The following is a 21,021-nucleotide window of genomic DNA, read 5'->3' as shown; positions in this document are numbered from 1 at the left end:
CAGCTACCGAATTTATGTCAATATCTCAGGAGAGTAGAATGCAATCATCGTTTCTTCAGCTTTACCTTCATTTTCAGATGTTTTGTTAGATTTGTAAACGGACTTCGGTTTTAGCCAAGCAGCTATGCTCGGTGTGGTTTATTATTTAATCTTACAAAGTCTGTACAGCATTAAGATAAGCTGTTACATATATTTGCCTAACTGCTACTCTATTCAAGCTATTACAACTGCATCTTTCTTCAGAAACTGCTGTCTAACCACCAGGTATGATGTTTTCAAGGAGGGGTAAGATACATAAATTGTTACAGTAATGATCCTTTATATCATGGAATTCCTTTATGACAGAACAACCTGGATTATAAAACTGTTACCCAAGCTTAAGCATTTCAGCTCAACACTTTGTGGCAACCCTGTGCGAGATTTAAAAATGTGTACAGGTCTGTCTGCTGCAGATTTGCAACAAAGTGCTAACAAACATACATTGAAGAGAATATTTTACCTGATTCATTTAGAAAGTGAATTGCGTGAGGGAGTTCATTTTCATCCAATTGTAACTGGCTTTCTTGTACCAGTTCCAGTAAGCGTTTCTGATCAATCACAGGAAATTCAACTGGGACATTTTTACGTTCCATTAAAATTCTTTTCTCCAGTTCCAGGTAGCTGTCAGGAATTAGCTGACCAACCACCGGTTGATCTCTGATCTGTATAATTAAGAATAATAATCTTATATGTATTATTTATTCATGTGAAATGCAGACAATAAAACTAAGATGTAATGTGGTTATGTCCACTCAATACTAGCAGCCAGAAGGAACAAGAATACTCATTTATTGACTAACATCGCTTCTGAAAGGTGTGATTAGATGTGACTAATTCTTCTTTCAGAATTACAATACGAATGTCTTTCTATAAATGAATACTCAAAGAAGAAAATACTTCCTTATTACATGTACATAAAAATTAAAAAATTATGTCTTCTAAGAAGTTCAAAGAGAAGCTTTGATTTGAAGTAAAAGGAAAATATCCAATGTACGAACAGATGATGTCATACATCTCAGGTTAACAAAAGACAATAGGCAAATGAATAAAAAAAAAGATAACTCTTATAATCTGTAATATCTCTAGACATGTCTTTAGATAAACTGGGGTGAAAACGGCAGTAGGTCAATTAAACGTCTCCACTGCTGATAGTCAGTGGAGAAGAGGAGAGGAAGAAATAAGTTTGGCCAGGTTAGTGACACTGAAGGGAAACACAGTCGGGTGCTTTGCCCCTGTTTCCTGAGCCCGAGTTCCTTCCTGGAGACATCCTTTGACCTTTGGTATTAGTCTGCACCTGAAAAACAGGTTTTTCATTCTTCATGGGGGCTGAACTAGTAATTTTTTTTGAGTAAAAAGGGAAACAATTTTCCCACAATCTCCAGTTCTTAGTTTGTAACCTTCCTCTCAAAGAAGTTAAACATCAACGCAATGTAGCATTTTTGCGTGTCAAAAATGTCATTAGTACTTTGTGAAAATGTAACTGGTACAAAACTTAGCTGACATTTTTACTAAGTTGATTTTTTTGGTAGAAAATGAAATGAAAACAAAACTGGCAATTTTCCTTCATTATTTTGCTATGTGTAAGATCTTATGAGTTTGCTATCACACTAAAAATGTATTTAAATGTATTTAATTATGTCTTTAATTAATGTTTAAAAATGTATTTACTTAAGTAAAACTAGGATGTTTTCAATATTACAAATAGTATGTAGCTTACCTTGAAGTGAAGGCTCTCCTTTATTATGATTTTCCGAAGTCTGATAATGGAATCGGATTCTTCCGTAGCATTCACAAAGTGATAATCTTGGATTGCTGGGAAGCCTCGTTTATTCAACAGCTCTCTAGTAATTTTAGTCATGCAGGCCTTACGTTGCATTTCATCAGAAACATCTAAATGAGTGCCGACAAGAATGACGGGGGATGTTGAAGCTCGAGCCTGTTAGTAAGATCCACACCGCTGATTAACTCAGTAGTGAATGTTGATGTTACTGTTTTACATCCACCTTTATAAAAGTGCGCAATTTAGTCAAAACAATCATTACAATGAAAAAAGCAATTCTTTCTTCCTCTTTAAATATACCTCTTTAAGTAAGTTTGAAATCTGAAATACTATTTGATGGCTTTATTCAGAATAAGTTCAAACAGCAATCCCGTATAATAGCCTTCACTGGATAAGGCAATAAAAGTGCATCAGCCTATATGAAACATATTTTTTAACATACAGAGAGCAGTCAATTTCAAAATAGAAATACCAAAAAATCAGCTTTTTCTAAAAGGAAGCAGTGTAGATCTGGATTTCAAGCTTTGCAGATTAATAACATTGTCAGTAAAATAGAGGGATAACTTTATTTTTCCTTAAAAAGTAAAGGGTACTCTGCTCGTTCCCATCAGAACAGTGCAGCGATGAAACACCTGCTAGTACTGCATAGCAAAGGAGAACACATCAGAAATGGTCTTCACCAACACTAAACTGACTGTAACCCTCTGTCCCGTATCACTGCTCAAGGCGAAGAGGAAAAGCCAAGTTTAACAAACAGGATCAGTATACAAAATCTTTATGTAATTGCATTGCCCAGCCATGGCTAACCGTCATACAAAAGGAAAGGACAAGTAATGCTCACCATGGGGTGATTCCATTAAAGGAAAATAAAATACTTAGAGCAAAAGAAAAATATATAGGCGGATTCTCAGACCAATTTCCTTATCATAGTCCTGGAATCATCTCTATTAACAACAGGAGGCTAAGCATACGCTTAACAGCACGGTTTCAAACCAGCATCTAGTCAGTTTTAAATTAGTCAAATTCTGATCTCCCCAGAATCTACAATGGCATGTATGTCTTTGTATGTCTACAAATATTTTCATATCCAATATCTGACGTATTTCAGCTCTTGTTTTGTCTTACTATTTTTATTTGCTGAAGAGCTTCTTTTCTCTTCCCTCTCTAAAAATACATGTAGTTAATTTGCTGTTCACCAAAAGCTCCCTGGAAAGAGGAATTCCATTCTGTACATATCTATGGCTTACCTTGATGTTAAAAAGCCATGGCTTCATAGCATCCACTTCTGCTTGTCCTTTGCTGAGATCATAAACAGCGAGATATAAAGCTCTTTGGGTCATAAAATGAGGATGGGTACTGTAGAACTCTTCTTGTCCTAATGTTAAAAAATTTCCACTGTTTAGTACTTCCCTCATTGAACATCTTCAGATCACAAAAAAGCAGGAGAACACTTATTCTCAGATCACTAATCCACAAATGAAATGAATGCTTACAGAAAATTATCTAAATTGACAGGAAATGGGTAATAACTATGAATTTTAGGCAGGTACTCTATGGTAGATCATTCACTGAAGTGTAACGTTGAACTATGTAAATCAAGAAGTGTAAGATTTAACAACTGGATAAACATGGTTGCTACAATGACAGCTTGAAAGGTCATGATTCTTTAAGAACTACAATACTGAATTTCTCCCTCACTCCTTCCTTCCTTCTTCCCTCCCTTTCTCCTATTCTTTCAGCAGCTCTAAAATAAGACTCCTAAATTCACGTGATTAAGCACAATTGAAGCAGGACATTCAGCTTGAATGCTGCTATTCTGTGCCTATCCGTTGTGATACAGACTGTATTTACATGATCATGGACCAATGTTTAAAAAGAATTTTCTATAGCCTAAAATACCCCTGAATTTTAGAAGTGCTTCTGGAGTTCCCCAAACTTAGAAAGTCTTCCAAAAGCCCATAGTTCAAAGACTCCTCCTAAGAGCTTTGTTTTCTGTGACCTTATGAAACAGTGATACTGTAGAGCCTTGAGAGACCCAGACTATAAAAGGGAGAAACAGAGTTGAGTGGAAGATGATTCTTCTGGTGATTACAAGCCATTTTTTACTGTTCTGAAATGACAGTTCTACACTGCTGTGATTGAAAAGAGTGGTCAGACCACGTTTGGTGATGAGAAATTCCTGAGGCTTTATATTAAATTTGAGGGATTAGCTGCCAATTTGCAGAATTCACTAATTTATAAGTGGTCACTTAACTTTTAAGGTAAGTTTGCGTGATTCTGCTGGCCACAATGTAGAAATTTCACAGGCTGACTCTTAAGTGATGTATTATGTTAGAGAAGACAATAATAAAGCACAATAAACTCTTGAAATACCTCCAAAATCCCACACATTTAATATAAGCTCTTTCTTCATTTTGCCTTTCCCTTGAATGATCCAATCTTTCACATCAATGCCTACTGTAGCTTTTGGAGAGCTCAATTCTGTTCGTTTGCATTTCATTAGTTGTTGTAGCAGGGTAGTTTTCCCACTGCCAGTGTTTCCAACAATCATGAGCTTCATTCTGTTATAAGGTACAGCCTTCTTGAGTCGTTGTTGAAGAAATCTGGCATAAAAAAGTTTGCAGAACTCACAGAAGTGTATAATAAAGAAAAATACCAACAGAACTCAAGACCAAGGAAAAATCTAAAACCATACAATTTTCTTAAAATTTTCAATATTTGTTTGATATTACTGGGATTTTAACAGTCTATGCAAATTTATGATTTGAAAATTAAAGCTTAACTCAGAATTTGTCCTTTTTTTTTGTTTTGTAATTACCCAAAAATGTGCTCTGTGCAATGCACTTGGGAACACAAGAAACATATTAGAAATAATTGGTAAGCACCATTTATTGCACGGTTTATAGAAGCACCAAATTCAAGAAGTAATACTATTGTAGTCTAAATCACTAAAATCTGTTTTATATGTGTGTATTGACATGTAATGATATGACATACGATATATGATATGATGCTGGAATTTCACAGGACAAACCAGCATGTCTTTTCAAAAGGATATGTTATTTTCTTAATGCTTACTGCATATCTCAAGAAAGCAAAACAAGAATATTCAAGAACAATAGGGCAACAAACCTGATAATGTCTCTGGCTTTGCATCCCACATGTTTGAAGTCTAAATTAAGATGGAGGCCTTCCAAAGGAAGATCCCAGATTTTGGACAGTCTTCCCATTTCGTCTGGAAAGAATCTCAAATCGGGATTATGACTAACATCCAGAGAAGTCAAGTTCTCTAGGAAGCCAATCTGAGGAGGAATCTAAATAAAAGAACATTTAATGGAACATTAAAAAAAAAAAAAGGAAAAAAAAAGTATTAGCATGAATACATTAAATATTTTAAAAAAACTAGGTATTATTTTTACTGCTGTAGTTTAACTTTTTTTAATGAACAGGCTTAATATCCAACACTAATAGACAAAGGACCCCAATGAATTAATTACACAAACTGATTATATGACACAAGATGCCACACAGAAAAGCTTAACAGAATATGGTGATTTTCATTCACAGGAAATACTATTTACACTTACATTGCATTTTACTAATAGAATTTACAATGATATAAGAGGTGACATGAAAATCAAATGAAATCGAAAAATTGCATTCAACTGAAAAGTAATTTCATTTTCTTTAGGTAGAATGTTACACGTTACCTCCTTTAACTTGTTGTGGGACAGGTGTAGCTTTTCTAGCCTAGACCATGCACATGCCTTTTCACTCAAGTCCAAGACATCTATTTGATTATGATTAAATAACAGCTCCCTTAGGTTTAATGATTTCCAGTGCATTGGTCCAGGCAGGCTTATGATCTTGTTTTGGCTTAAATCTACTGATCGCAAACTAAACCCGTGAAAATAAAAAGGAGAAAAATTAGCCAATGAAAAAAATAAAACTGAGATTAACTAGAACTGTATTAATTTTTAATAAGTAAACAAATGGATTAGATATCAGAACAGACAGTTTTCTGACAGGAATGCAGAAAAAAGAAGATAGAGAATTACTACTACGAGCAAAAGTAATTAAGATTTTATAAGTAGGTCTTCATTACCTCAGAAAAAATTATAAGAAAATACATATGATTGATTCAGTATAACATTCTTTCAGTGCATTTGTCTGTGAATCAAATAGCCTGGTCATGAAAATAAACATCCACATTGTACTTTGTGTAAATGTTTCAGATAGTAAATGAGAGAGTGACTTTAAATAAGTGTACGTATTGTGATAATAGTCTCCTTCCTTCTTTCTATGATTTGCAGACATGCGTAGCTCTGTTCAGATGAGTAGAAGACACAGATAAATATGGTTCACACTCCTGTAGTGCAAATATTCAGTAATTAAACTGTAAAAAGTATAGTTAATATACACTTATATCCAGGTAACAGAGAATAGAGTTTAGCTCAGGATTCCAGTTCCTGGTGAGTACTGGACCATGGAGTACACTGTTACGTGCAATGTCTAACTTACTAGAATAAATGTGTTAAAAAAGTTAATTGCAATCTAACGTAATACTAATATGTATTTTCATGTGCTTTTTTATAAATTTCAAATTAAAAAAAAACCACAATGGGGAACTTCCTGGTATTATCAATTTTCTAGAACCCCAGATTTCACTTATAAACTAGGTTATGTGAACTGCTCTCTTTCCTGCTCCTAACTTAGGAGATTAACATCAGATGGTATGGATATCTCACTCTATCAGAATGTTTCTATCAATATATGTTTGTAAATACATGTATCTGCTTAAGTTATATAGTTCAACTACACAGGTATTTAAGAACTACATAAAAAAAGAACATTTAATTTCTGTATGTCATCTGTTGGACAAATACGCTGTTTATGTTACTGTGGAACATGAGGCACGCAAAAAATTCCATGCAACTCCTTATTGACTTGTCTGGGCTAGAAGATGTAGAAGCTGAAAGGTGCGCCTTTTTCAACACATCCGTTAAATATGTTGCTGTAAATATAAACGTTTGCATGCTGAAACAGTGTAATAGCATGCTAATAATGACATGCTCTATGCAAATTTGATTAATGTAAGTTCACAAATCTGTGCATCTGCCCTCCCCACGGTGCCATCAGCACTCGTATCTACCCACATCTATCAGGTAACTGATCTGATCATCCTTTTCAAGCACTCCTTCCACAATCTGATTCTAGTGACCCGTTAAGGTCAGTAACTTCTATTAAAAAAAAAAAAAAAAAAGCAGAAGTCTGATTTTCACATGAGTAACGCCTTGAAGGTATAGCAAAATAAATGTCACATGCATCTTTATCACAATTCCATCTAGAGGAAGTGTCATTCTTTGAGAATAGATATCTTGTGATATTTGGGAAGTGAAAAACTGATCTCAGTAGCCTTGGGCAAAAGTCTGCAGAACTTCTTGAAAAGGAAGAATTGCCAGTATCTTTTTATTGCTGGTTTCAAGAAGATAATAAATTAATTCTGGTCTTCTCAGCAAGAATTGTCAGCTTCAGCAGCAAAGCAGTATATTTTCAATAACAATGATTTGAATCTGAGGAACAGAATTTCTCAAAATAATGAAGAAAATGTGACTAATTTGTCTTCAATTAAAAGCTACTAAGTTTTGGATTTAACCAAGAGAGATTTTCTGAAAATCAGTAAAACATGCAGAATTTTCTGCTTAACAAAGGCCTCGCCATCAGGTTTTCTTCATCAAGAACTTGACATTAACTTCAATAAATAAAATAATAACTTACTGTGGTAGAAGAAGAATTGCTTCTGGAACATTAATAAAACGATTTTGGGATAATTTTAAGCTTGTTATGCTGGATGACAAGTCAGGTATTATTTCTAGAGTAGAAAAAGAGGTTAATCCTATTACTTTTCAGAACTATTTAAACTATTTTTAAGACTGGAGTTTTCTAAAAATCAAAGACAGACTAAAAGGTTGGTCTATCATCTGCTATACACAGGACTTTGTGCAAGCTACCAAAGGCAGAATCTGGTTTTTTTTTCTAAAGCTTATTTAAAACTAAACTCCCCAAATGAAAGAAGCTTAGAACTGAGTTAATGTATTGGCTTTTATCACCTTGCATGGTATTATACTTCATCTCATATTGGCATTAAACCCTGGAATAATCTTACTTACACTTTGCTGTATTGCCAGTATATATAACATTCCCATAATTCACCCAGTGAGTGATGGGTCTTTTGCATATAAAAATGACTCTAATGGCTCAGCTGTGCTTAATGCAGGTGTAAGAGCTACCTTCTAAAATACTGTGACAATAATTCAAAATGCCTTATGTCAAAATGTCAAAAAACTTTGTCTTGAAGACCGAAATAAATTCTGACAATAACTTAGCAACTCCTGCAGTATCATTAAAACCTCATTTATGTAATTTTATTTTTCATAGGTAAATTAATTTTGACACCTTTGCATAAAATATGCTAAATCGCTGTAACACACTCTGAACTCAATTAAATTGCTTAAACACTGGGTTCTAGTGAAGGTGATCCGCCCTGTGGTACCTGAGCTATCTGCACATGGCTTGGAAATACAACACAGGAGCTACAGAAGACCTGTTACTTCTGAACCAGAAGCTGGAAGCCAAGTGGGATACTTCAGGGCATCTCAAATGACACCTGCGTTCAGGCAAGTGAATCAAACATCCTATCTTATTCAGAAGACAACGTTGGATATGGTGTGATAATACTTAGAATCATAGAATTATTTAGCTTGGAAAAGACCTTTCAGATCATTAAGTCCAACTGTAAACCTAACACTGCCAAGTCCACCACTAAACCACGTCCCCATGCGCTACATCTACCCGTCTTTTAAATACCTCCAGGGATAGTGACACAACCACTTCCCTGGGGAGTCTGTTCCAATGCTTCATAACCCTATTGGTGAAGAAGTTTTTCCTAATAGCCAATCTAAACCTCCCCTGGCGCAACTTGAGGCCATTTCCTCTCATCCTCTAACTTGTTTCTTGGGAAAAGAGACCAACACCCACCTTGCTACAACCTCCTTTCAGGTAGCTGCAGAGAGCGATAAGGTCTTCCCTCAGCCTCCTTTTCTCCAGGCTAAACAATCCCAGTTCCCTCAACTGCTCCTCATAAGACTTGTTCTCCAGACCCCTCACCAGCTTCGTTGCCCTTCTTTGGACATGCTCCAGGACTTCGATGTCTTTCTCATAGTGAGGGGCCCAAAACTGGACACAGTATTCAAGGTGTGGCCTCACCAGTGCCAAGTACAGGGGGACAACCACTTCCCTATTCCTCCTGGCCACACTATTTCCAATACAAGCCAGGATGATTGTATGATATGTATTTCAGTACAGTATTAAACCTATATTAGTACTAGATTTGCATGCTAACTTTGAATTATTTCCTCTAACTTCCCCAACAGTACGTACGATCTCAAGTACACGCAATCATTTTTATAGCATCCACTACAAAGGTAAAAACGAGTTACGCTGAGTCAGATCAAATGCCCATCAAGCCCCATTGAAAGTATACTCCTTCCAACAGTGATCAAAAGCTGATGCTTAGGGAGCTGTATAAACAAGGACAAGCATACATGGTGTTCTTTTCTGTTCTCCCAAGACTCCAAATGCTGGTGGCTGAGTACTTTTGTGACTTGGAATGGTTTCTAGAAGGTGGATCCTATTTTCAGAGATACTTACCAAGAGCATTCATCCTGGCGTTGAACTGCTCCAGTTTTGTACAGCCCACAAGGGCATTCTCAGCAAGGGATGAAATATTGTTCTTACTGATGTTTAAAATTTTCAGTTCTTTCAAGCATATGGGTGAACATAAGCATGAAATTCTGTTTCTATGATAACAAGAAAAAAAAAAGTCATGTTTTATTTAGAAACTATTAGCTAAAAAGTGAAAGAGTATTGATCTGACAATGTTATCCTTACAATGGTAAACAAAAGGAAGACTTTTATCTGTATAAAGACTGACCAGTCAGCAAAAATACTGGTACATGTGGCAACATGAAGTTACATGATGGATATTAAGATTTTTTCAAATAATTTGGAGAGTAAATGTCAGAATGTACTACAAGGTGTCATTTCCTCACAATTCCACACAAAGAGGGCTGTTGCATTTGTGAGTAGTTCTGTTTACTAAAGATATGTGTTTGCAGGATTATCATCACAGAATGACTACCGATCTGAAAAAAAAAAAAGCATGGAATCCCACATAGGGGATACAATTCAGGATGAGTATGTAATATTACAAACAATGGACTCTGGGAAGAAAAACAACAGAAAGAGACAAAGGTCCTGAAAACACAGAGATAAAAGAACTATGCAGCACTGTTTTGCAAGGGTAATATTGCTAATAAAGTTCAAAATAAAGCTAATGAAGAAATGCAACAGGATTTTGAATTTAAAATATTGCTTTTGTAAATTTGATTCACATATTTAATGACGCTTGTTTTAGTTACATGTATTGCTATCTTTATTCTATGTGAACTTCTGTGTAAAAAAAATATCACCACCTTATTTAAAATAAATTATGGGAGATGAAAGAGACAGCATCTGCAGTTTGCAGAGCTATCAATAATAGCATTTTTAAGAATTCTGCAAGGGTATGAAGTATCTCACTCACTAACAAATATGATAAAAAGTGCTGGTAAACAAAAAAAATGGCATATATTCTCTGCTTCTCTCATTTAAAACATATTCATACCAATAAATGCACTTCCACAAATCATACTTCCAAAACACCTTTGGTGAATACGAAATAAATTGGAAAGTATTCTGCACACAGAAAACCTAGCTGAATACGTTAGACAACACAGTCCTGTGATGAACAGAGTGTCAGCAGAAAATCGCTGAACTACAACATTTTTAGTATGTTACTGAAACTGCAATGCTGTTACATTCTATCAAGGCCCACAGATATTCTGTAATTCTGTATTTTGCAGTACAACACTGACAACTGTAGCAATATACACTTTTGGAAGACAATGTCAGTGTTTCACTGCTGAATAAACAATCCTTTCCATGCTGTAAGAGTCATCATTCTGGATGGCAAATACTATTTTCCGTTACGTTTGTTATGCTACAGTCCATTTACTAATGCTACTCACCCTTCTAGCAATAGCTGTTCCAGATTTTCAGCAACATTTGTAAGAAATTCAGGAGTGCACACCAGCTGATTGTATGAAAGATTAAGTTGCTTTAGAGTTGGACATCTGAGGTTTGGATCCAAAGCAAAGGAGGGTCCGATGTCATTTCGAGAGATATCAAGAGTTGCAATACAATTCATTTTCAGTAAATAAGTCGGAAAAGAAGTAAATCGGTTACTGTGCAAATCCAAGTAAGTCAAGCATTTCAAGTTCTGAAAGAAAACGATAATTTGTTTTTAGAAAGTTAAATGAAAATATTAATTTATAGGTTTTAAATTGAGTTATATTTTATACAATTTATTAATTTCCTTATATTTCTCTCACTAGGAAAAATAGCAGAAAATAGCAATCATACCAAAGTAACCCATAATATTTCTATTACAGAATAAAATATAAAGCATTCCTCAAAATTAATTAGCTCAGTTTCAAAAAATTTAACAAATATGAATTGCCTGGAGTTCTCGGTTCCATTTATGTTATTATGTTACTCAATATAACATGTCCTAAAGCAGTTCTCTGCGGTAAGTGACTTAAACAGTTCCATAAAAAAAATACTTTTATTTCTAGCTGAACATAAATCCACTGAATGAAAATTGAGTGAATGTATGAAGCATGCAAAAATACACACCCATATTCATAAGTAGCATTGTTATGGGTACATTGTTAGAGACAAACAATTTATTGTAACTAATCTCAACTTGTATTACATAAAATTATGCAGAATTACTTCACACAGTTGTTCTGGAATGTTTTTAAGAGCATTTTGGTGCAGCTCCAGTTTCTCAAGATGTTCCAGATGACTAGTTAAGCAGCTATTCTGGCTGATGGCATCAATGTTCTCCAGCTCATTTGATGAAAGATCTAGTGATTTAATATATTCTTTCTCTGAGATCAATGAAGAAAGACTGTCTGATGGTCTTATATATGGTGAAAATTTTGAGATGCCTTCTATTAAAACAAAAACATGGGAAAAACAGCATGATTTCATTTATCATGTAATTAAAATTAAGATCAATCAACTTGGGATCTAAAGAAGCAGAAGACAGTGAATGTTTGGATATTGGTTAGGATCCAAATCCATGAAGACTTATACTAAGAGGCAGAAATTTATAAGACAGCAGGGAAGAGATGGATGTTTATGCACTGCACAACAGAAATAGCTTTTGAAAGGTAACAAGGGCACTCAGGAAATTTCATTGCTGGTTCGATTCTACAGAAATTATGTGTGAAGCCCAGAAAAAAAAAAAATCCCTATATATGCATTATTTGTAGTCCACTGTAGTATTCCCAGAATGTATCCTCCTCTTGGTAAACAAATATATAATCTGACTAAGATCTTTGCATGCTATAGTTGTGAAAGCATTAAGGACGAAAAAGCTGTTATATATATGTTAAATTGTATAATTAACTTACTGGGGGATTCATCGGAAGGGAAGAATTTTCTTCTTTGTTTCATTAGTGGTTCATAATCTGAGCCAGGTCCCTGGAAAGTCCCGGAAGAGAACAAAAAAAAAAACCAGTTACGCACATATGCAGATATCTGAAATGATCTGAATTCAGTAAATGTCTTTTTATTGTGCTTTCTTTTTATCAGAACTTCCAGGGGGAACACAAAGAAATTGTACATTGCAACTAAAAATAACAAGAGGTCACATCTTTATAAAACTTACTGATCCATGCAATATGAAAGGACAGCAGTGCATTTTTTGGCAACCTAAAATGACTTTCAGTAGGGTGGGGTAGTAGGATGGAGCAGGATATTACAAAAAATAACTTTCTCTAGGGAAGCCAGTCTCCCTAGTTTCCCTTTACAGTCAATGGAAAGCAACAAGCTCCTCTCGCAGGAACCTGACTTTGATTCCACTGATTTGTTCTCTTACGTCTTCTTATGGAATAGGTCTCTCGTCATTGACCACAGTAGCACTCTGAAGATTAGCTTCACTAAGGGCTAGTTAAGTCTTTGTGAATAGGCCAATGGTTTCTGTATCTGCATTTGAACATCAGACCAGAAATCTGAGCAATTCACAAGAATGTGTACTTTTTATTGATCATACATCTTTGCTGAAATAAACTCTCATCTGTGCAGTAATCCGGAGCACAGTACTTGGACAGCAATGGAAGGAAATATTAAATGGCAACAGTGAGACGAGAGCCCATACGGTTACAAGACCTTTCCTAATACTTGATTATTCACAATTTTGCTGTAGGCAACACAGATGGACTTACAAGAATCCTGGAATGAGTAAGGATCTGACTTACCACAGAGTAGGAATGTCGTGGCAAAGTAGGAGAACCTCTTTGAAATGCCATTTCCCTACAATATAAGTCAGGAACTGCAATGGAATTGGACTTCTTTTTTGTAAAAAGTGAACCTTCACTTCCTAGTACACAGGAGGAAAAATAAGTAAGAAAATTTATTTAAAGATGTGGCTCAGAATTCAACTGTAATATAGATGCTGACATACAAAGGAGAGATACATTTCAAAAGCATCAATACTGGCAGGATCTCACTGGTTAATTGTGTGTGCAATAGGCCAAGAATGTCGTCAACGTGTTTTACAGTACATGGGCCGTACCAACCTGCCATGCTCCAAATATGACCTGCAGCTTGTTACGTTGAAGCTTTATCATTTAAAATTTCCAGCAGGCTGGGATTATTACACATGTTTCATAACACATCTTTGTGCTACTACATTGTAAATAACTTTTTAAAATAGAAAAAGTTTATATTTTAATAGATAAATTTGCACTCCCACATTTATTGGGAATGAAAACATCAAACGCCACTCTGGCTGTGGTGATATAGGGTTGTCTGGACTCATCTAGTGTTCTCCTTCTCAAAGCTACTTTTAGAACTCCTAAAATCACTCCTGTTAGCAAAGCCTGTATTTTTTTTACCATAATTTACATATGACAACAACTTTTCTATATGGGCAACTAATAGTACCTATTATGTGTCTGTGCTACAGTCCTACAGAAATGAAAAATGGTGCTGAATGATGTAAAGGAAAAGAACAAAACAAAAGCAAAAAAATTCCTTAGGATTCTCTGGTTCTAAAATTCAAATTCTTCATCTGTGATGATTTTAAGTATCCAGCAGTTCTAAAACACCAGTGACATCTGAATAAAAGTTAGAGACATTCAGATTTCCTGACATGGTTACCAAGAATGACGTTGGACTGAACCCAGGCTTGTCATTTACATGTTCTGATCAATTAGATACCTTTGGGATAGGGCATGTTTCACCTACTTTATTTGTTGACAATATAGTCCTCTATACCAGACATAGTTGTGCGCGCTTTATTTACAGACAACCCAGGGAACAGGAGTTTCTAGATCACAATACACCTGACTTCATGATGAGACAAATTGTGCTCTTGGAGCGCTTGTTTTTTGCCATTGACTCTAAAGGCAGCATCTGAGAATAGCTCAGAAACAGACATCAAAATAGTCAATATCTAAATTCGGTTGGACGAATCCCAGTCTTTCTCTCTATAAGAAACTGAATGCGTGAAGAACTAATTTTAAGTGCATGCATGAATAAAATGCTTTAAGGTCCTAATTTTGTAGGTAAAGCACTTATTAATCACAAACTATTTTCCAATGTCACCACAAAAAAAAAATTTAGAGAAAAGTATTTCTTTCATGGGAAGTTTTCTGTCTCAAATACAAATAAACAATTGATTTATGGCTATGATCTAGCCCTATTACACTAGATTTGGATTATAAAAAGAAAAAAGAAAAGAAAAACAATTACCTTCACTATCAATATCATCACTCAAAGGAAAAACACTGTCCACTAACGGGTCAGAAATGAAATTCCAATCATAGTTTTTATCCACTCCATCTTCAGAGAAGTTTAGATCAGTGGAGGCTTTTGATCTATCCTCTGAAATATTCTTCATCTGGAATTTAAGCACCATTCTTGCCAGTGCAGAACCTGCATCTGTATGTATAAGAAACTGAAAAGATAGCATATTCTCCAAGAAATCCAAATAGCTTTAAAAAAAAAATCACAGAAATTAGCAGTCTTTCTGTAACAAGCTGAATGCTATGAAGAGATCCTCAACTGAAGGTCTTGGATCTAAAACACTTATATAGTACCGTCAAGAGATATTAACACATTTTGTATAGCAAATTCTGTATATACTCACTTTGTTTTCTTAATGGAGTGAGTTTATCTGGGAACAAAGGAATAAGCCAGGAAGGTTCTAGTCTCCCAATACCAAATCCTCCAAGACATATACTGCTGTTGGCGACATCAAGGCTAAGCCTCTTCAAGAGCAAGCTGATGATTTGACTATCTCCTCTCTTTATACTGATGGTTAAAGCACTCCGAACATCCTGCTCTCGAGCACCATTGGCTAATAGCAATTCTACCAATTTAGGATTATTTCCTTTCTCACAAACCTAACAGAAAAAAGCAATGAAAAAAATTTATGTGAGGCACTCAAACAACAGCTCAGATGGCATTAAGAACTTGTCTCAAATTCAGATTAGTTGTATTTTTAGTATCATGTCTCTTTTTCAATTACACAATTCCCTATCCCTCAGAGCATAAGGCATCTGAGTAACAATTCCCATTTTCCTGAAGTCTGCCCAAAATATAACGAACGCCTGGATATCTGATGAACAGGCAACAACAGTGATACTCATCAAGCCTTGCCTAGTGCTAAGGAACTCAGGCTCACTGGCCTCAGTCAGCTTTACTGCTTCCAGTCTCTCAGCCCGCATTGCTACACAGAACAGCCTTGACTGTGAATATTACAAATATTTTTTAGAAATACTTCCAGTTCCTTCAGTATTTCCACTGTGTTTCACTAACACTGATTTGCCTACCTCAGACTCCATGGATGGCTGGTCAGTTCCAAAATCAGCTGTGCATTATCACCCAGCCAGCTCTGCCAGCAGAAGTAAACACTTCCTAGTTCACTTCAGGCAGTACTGGTGGGGTTATCTTGGACCATTTAAAACTTTGACACTGAAGGAAATTCAAGACGTGCTCATATACACTCTTTCTCAAAAAAAATTTTAAAGGCAGTCACATTTAGCAAGGAGCACTTATAAGCCAGTGGGAACAGCCTCTCCATTGGCATGGCTGAATCCAGATGGGATGTTTGCCTATGGCCTTATTTCAGACACCAACGTATTTCAAATAGTTGATGCTCTGGATGTGGCCACTGTCTGGATCAAGCTCTTTGCAGCTACTGTCACTGCAGGCATTCCAAGATGTTTTATTACTTCAGCTATGTTGATAAAAAGTCAGAATTCTAACCAGAACAGTTAAATCAGCACAAAACCTGGTGACTATATTCATCTTTAAGTAGAACACAAAGTAAAACAATCCACCATTCCAGGGCAGGCATTTTGGAAAAAGTCATCTTTGCAGGTCTAGAACAGAGTGGGACTAAGCACACTGAAGCCTAACTATGCACAGTGCTGCCTGCTAGTCCATCTGTATTTTCGCCTCAGAGAGCTTGGAAAGAGCTGAATTTGGAATATCAGTTCATGGACGGGGCTCTCATGGACTTGCCATCTATGCCTGATTAGTTCAGAAAAAATAAGGGGAGTTTGCTATGCTTGAGCTTAAGTCTTCTTCCTCAAAAATACTCCAAAGCTAAGGCTAAGTCAGTACTTGATTGAACGCAGGTTTGCATGTGAACAGGGTAAACAATCGGAAAGCATGGACTTTAAAGTGAACTTGCATCAGAATTGAACCATCAGCGCGGGCACATTCTAGGTGACAGTGACCCTATGAGCTTCAATAAAGTGGCAGGCATTTCAATGAAAATCAGACTGAGTCTGAAGTCGCCGTGAGTAGCAATGGTTACCATCACTAGGTCACAGTTAGATTGCACAGGGTGTTGCTGCTGTGATCCGCCAAATATAAGTTTACATGAAAAGAAAAAGGAACCCAAAGACACAAATTTTAAAGTGATAAAACTATATATATTTCCATGTATTACCTGATAGATCAAAGAATTTGTCTTTGTCTTCTTATTAATATCAGCTCCCAGTAGAAGTAAACATTCAGCCATAATACTATTGTACTCAATACATGCTTTTTCCAGCATCATATTTTTTATATCATCATTTTCAGCTATTTTAGCAAAGCATCTACAACAGAGGCTTTGAAACTGAATGGGAAGACAAACAATGAAAGTTAGGACAAAAAAAGCACCACAATTTTTTAGCTGTGGAGCTCTCAAAAGAAAAAAGATACCTGTCGATCTCGCTGGTCAGTGAAACACATAGACATCTGGTAGAAAATGACTGCGTCAAATGATTCATGTACCAGCAGCTTTGCAAAACAAGGTGACAAACCAAGAATTGACAAGATTGCATGAAATCCCTAAGAACGCAAACGAGAAGATTGAAATAAGTACAGTGTTAAAAAGCGTCATTTTAGAACAGGTCATGCAACAAAATCAAATTTCAACCAAAAGATATGTGCTTTAATTTTTTTTGTCCTGCTTTTAAACACGCAATAATTCACAAATTGGAGAAGATCAGGAAAGAAGGCAGAACACCTAGTGTCTCTGTGTTATATAGCTGTAGTTTCACGCTTGTTTAGCTGACCCACTTAAACAGATATTAACTGACACTTTGAAAAGCCAAATTATGCACCAAAATATCTGACAACATCCTGCCTGGTAGTGACAAACATACTCATGATTTCCTGAAAACATACAGAGGAAACAATCTCCTTCTAAGGATATGGGATGAAGATGCATCCCCTATCCCAATGCATTGCTCTGTAATCCTTGAATTTGAAAAAATACATAAGCTAAATGAAAAACTCTACAGATATATCTAAAAACTAAAAAGAAATACAAAACTATCCTGTGATTCTGCAAGTAAAGTTCACCTAGAAGGGTGAACTGGGTAAATTATGGACTCTTTGTCCAAACCTAATTGGGACTATATCACTTTAAGGAACTTTCTTATTCCACCACATTATTTTGATTTCTCTCCACACTGCTTGCTAAGCTAAACTTGGAAAGGTTGGGGGAAAAGAGCAGTAAAGAAGGGAGGCTGTACTTGTGATATTTCCATATTGATCTGAAACAGAAGTATGGAGACTCTCACAGGAAGCTGATCTCACAAGCAAGCTCCATTCTGCTAGAAAAATGAAACTTGCAACAAACAGGAAACGCTTCTGAAGCAGAGGAAACAGAACTTTCACACAAGGAGGACTCAACGTGTGTTTGCAGACAGAATAAGAACTCTCCTTCCACATTCAGAAGTAGACCCGAAGTCTGACACGGTATTCCAGTAATATCCTTCTTAAATACAGCATTCCTACACCAGGCTTATTGCTAGTGACAGGGCTGGGAAGTAAGTTATTTTCTATTACTTTTCAAAAAAGGGCAATCAGTACTATAATGACAGTTACTTCATTAAATGGATATAGACTGAATGATGGACCATGACTGAGAAATTTGTTCTAGTTTGCAGATCTCAGAAGTATTAAACACCTAAACCTATGCTTACATATTCTGGATTGAATATATGCCTCCAAGAAAGCCATCTCTTCAGCGAACATATTGGTTTAATTTTAAAGGCTTAAATTAATCTAGTAATTGCAATAAAATCAAAATGAAGTAATTAAAATAAGGAATTATACTTCAAATGTAACTACATTAAAATAATTAGTTTCTAAAATTTTGCCTTTCACTTCCATCTTTGTATGCAGAAATAACACGTACATGCATCTGGATTTCAGTGACTTCTTTAAATCTCCGCAGAGTAGAAACTAGAACTGTTGACAGGACGTGCATAGTTGCAATACATAAACTCTTTCTTGTAATCAAAGAGCGCAGAAGACTCAAACCCAAACACTGTATGTCTAGAAGTAAAAAAGAAAGGTTAATAATGTTGATTATTCAGACATTCTGAGTGGAACAAACCCACAATCTAAGTTGTGTTATATTACTAATATTCCAGAAAGTTATTTGCATAAGCTATTACAGGGCCAGGCATAACTAAAAAGTGGGTGAACCTGAGGACTATGTGGTACTGCAGCCTTTTCTTGCCATGTAACCTACATCACATCCACTATTAACAAGTGTAATAGATGGGTTACAGCTTCTATGGTTCACCAGCCCCTCCTACTATATCATTCACATTCAACTAACAAAATACCTTCCCTACCTTGTTCGTCTGGAAACATCTGGAGGCTGTGAAGCACAGTGTCAGTAGCTCCTTGCTGGGTTAAAATTTCTAGTGCACCAGTGCACTCAGACACAGAAGCAAGTAGTTTTAATCCACACTTCTGAATGCTCGGATTTCCAATAAACTAATGGAGAAATATAATATAAATATAAAATCAGATCAATTTTTTTCTGCTTACAACATCAACACAAGAGTTGCTTGTTCTTAAAGTTGTTCTTTAAGAACAAGCAGTTGTTGTTCCTAAAGTATGTGAAATTATATTAAAGAACCACTCAGTTCTATGTGTAGCTGAGGTGTAAGTATGAGGACACTCTTCATGTATAAACTAGTCCATTAAAAAATCACAAACAAAGTGTCTGCTTGCAAAAAAATTTGCCTTGCTTTTATAAATATCCTTTAGAGTTACTGTATAAAGGATCATCAAATACACTCCAGAACAGAAAGTAAGAAGGAAACACAAATGATAGATGAAATGCAGGAGTTAAGATTAATTCTATCAAATCAATAGGAAAATCAATGTGGAACTAAAACTTACAAATGATTCACCACTGCAAGTGTAAAATAGTGACAAGATTCATTAGAATAAAGCTTCAACTATACCCTGTTCAAAGCATTAAGCACCAGAGAATGAGTTCCCTCCAACAGACACTGGCTTTTAATGACTTTTACTGTAAGTGCGAAAGCAGCATCTCCCACATCTCTGGAAGAACCATTCTGGTCATTCTTTGTATCTGCAACAATGGAAAACAGCCTTCCTCAGGCAAACAGAAGATTTAATATTCCCCCCAGTATTAACCCAATATTATTAATCCAATATAACAATTGAATTGAACACGCAGGTTTCAACAACTGATTCAGAGGGCGTTATTTCAGAACTTACAATATTTTCAGAATGCTGTAGTTACAGAGACTGGAGTCTCTCTAGATTTACATTGTAGCGTGAGTACATTGTGTTTTGAAATGATTTCACCATATGTTTGCCCACTGCTTACCGTGAAAATGCAAAATCATGCCAAAGAATTTTGCTTAAGGTACATTGCAATATTTCACTCTTTTGAGCTACGGGGTTTCATGGTGTTCCTGATACCTACTTCAGAATGCCTCTTCCTTCTGGAAAGGAGACACTACAGAGAAGTTGTAAACTAGTTGCCCTTTCTCACTTGGCAGCACATCACAGGACAAATTTTACCCACAGATGACGTAAGTGGAGGATGAGTACAAACAAAAGAACAGAGAAAGGTCTTTCAGATTTACCTTTCTTGTAGCCGTTGGCACTTGCAGTCAAGTGGCACTACAGAAAGTACCCAGAAATCCTTTAAAAGTCACTTCAAGCATTCATATTTGTTCTGATTACTATTTTCCCCATGAATTACTTTTTATTCCCCAATTAACCTGCAAGTTCCAACATCCAGTTGGCTCTCTCTTTGTTTGATTATGCTTTAGAAGGGCCTCACTTCCAGGATGCTCGCAAAAAAAGCGCCTTGCCTACATGTTAGAATACACATATCAAGTCTTAATCCCGCTCTTTATTGAAAAAAAAAAAGGAAGTATTAGGTTATATTCAAAGACTAGAAGGAAACTGAAAATGTCAATGTTAGCCAAGTTACTAGTTTCAGAGCTAAAACCCAGCTATCTAATTCTATTCTCTGATTCAGTGTATGATGCCACAGTGATTATATTTTTGGATGACTTACCAGGCATCATAAACTGTAAAAGGACTCGAAGTGCTTCCAGTTGTACAGACAGTGATTTTTCGTGTTTCCTCATGGCTTTTACAACTTCTGATGCAGCTACTGTCATTATATCCAGATGAGGGAAACTGAAAATATTGTTTATAAAACAAATAAAGAGAATGCATTT

The 21,021-nt window shown here is 35.8% G+C and overlaps 1 protein-coding gene across 1 annotated transcript in view; it reads right to left on the bottom strand.

Moving 5' to 3' along the window:
• The window catches only part of LRRK2 (leucine rich repeat kinase 2), a 68,494-nt gene that overhangs the window by 22,439 nt on the left and 25,034 nt on the right, over positions 1 to 21,021 (bottom strand). Inside the window, exons 13-32 of the mRNA XM_063323410.1 lie at positions 20,856 to 20,980; positions 19,762 to 19,892; positions 19,141 to 19,285; positions 18,696 to 18,835; positions 17,210 to 17,338; positions 16,953 to 17,123; positions 15,141 to 15,396; positions 14,744 to 14,932; positions 13,246 to 13,367; positions 12,400 to 12,469; positions 11,714 to 11,934; positions 10,948 to 11,198; positions 9,530 to 9,678; positions 7,598 to 7,691; positions 5,530 to 5,716; positions 4,952 to 5,133; positions 4,193 to 4,422; positions 3,067 to 3,194; positions 1,757 to 1,975; positions 500 to 701 (exon numbers count right to left, since the gene is read on the bottom strand). Of these exons, the coding sequence (XP_063179480.1) occupies positions 500 to 701; positions 1,757 to 1,975; positions 3,067 to 3,194; positions 4,193 to 4,422; positions 4,952 to 5,133; positions 5,530 to 5,716; positions 7,598 to 7,691; positions 9,530 to 9,678; positions 10,948 to 11,198; positions 11,714 to 11,934; positions 12,400 to 12,469; positions 13,246 to 13,367; positions 14,744 to 14,932; positions 15,141 to 15,396; positions 16,953 to 17,123; positions 17,210 to 17,338; positions 18,696 to 18,835; positions 19,141 to 19,285; positions 19,762 to 19,892; positions 20,856 to 20,980 (3,341 nt within the window). The remainder of the gene's footprint in view (positions 1 to 499; positions 702 to 1,756; positions 1,976 to 3,066; positions 3,195 to 4,192; positions 4,423 to 4,951; positions 5,134 to 5,529; positions 5,717 to 7,597; positions 7,692 to 9,529; positions 9,679 to 10,947; positions 11,199 to 11,713; positions 11,935 to 12,399; positions 12,470 to 13,245; positions 13,368 to 14,743; positions 14,933 to 15,140; positions 15,397 to 16,952; positions 17,124 to 17,209; positions 17,339 to 18,695; positions 18,836 to 19,140; positions 19,286 to 19,761; positions 19,893 to 20,855; positions 20,981 to 21,021) is intronic.

The sequence above is a fragment of the Chroicocephalus ridibundus genome, chromosome 1 (assembly GCF_963924245.1).
Source record: "Chroicocephalus ridibundus chromosome 1, bChrRid1.1, whole genome shotgun sequence".
NCBI lineage: Eukaryota > Metazoa > Chordata > Aves > Charadriiformes > Laridae > Chroicocephalus > Chroicocephalus ridibundus.
The sequence above is the reverse complement of the archived record's forward strand: the minus strand, read 5'-3'. Positions and strand labels throughout refer to the sequence as shown.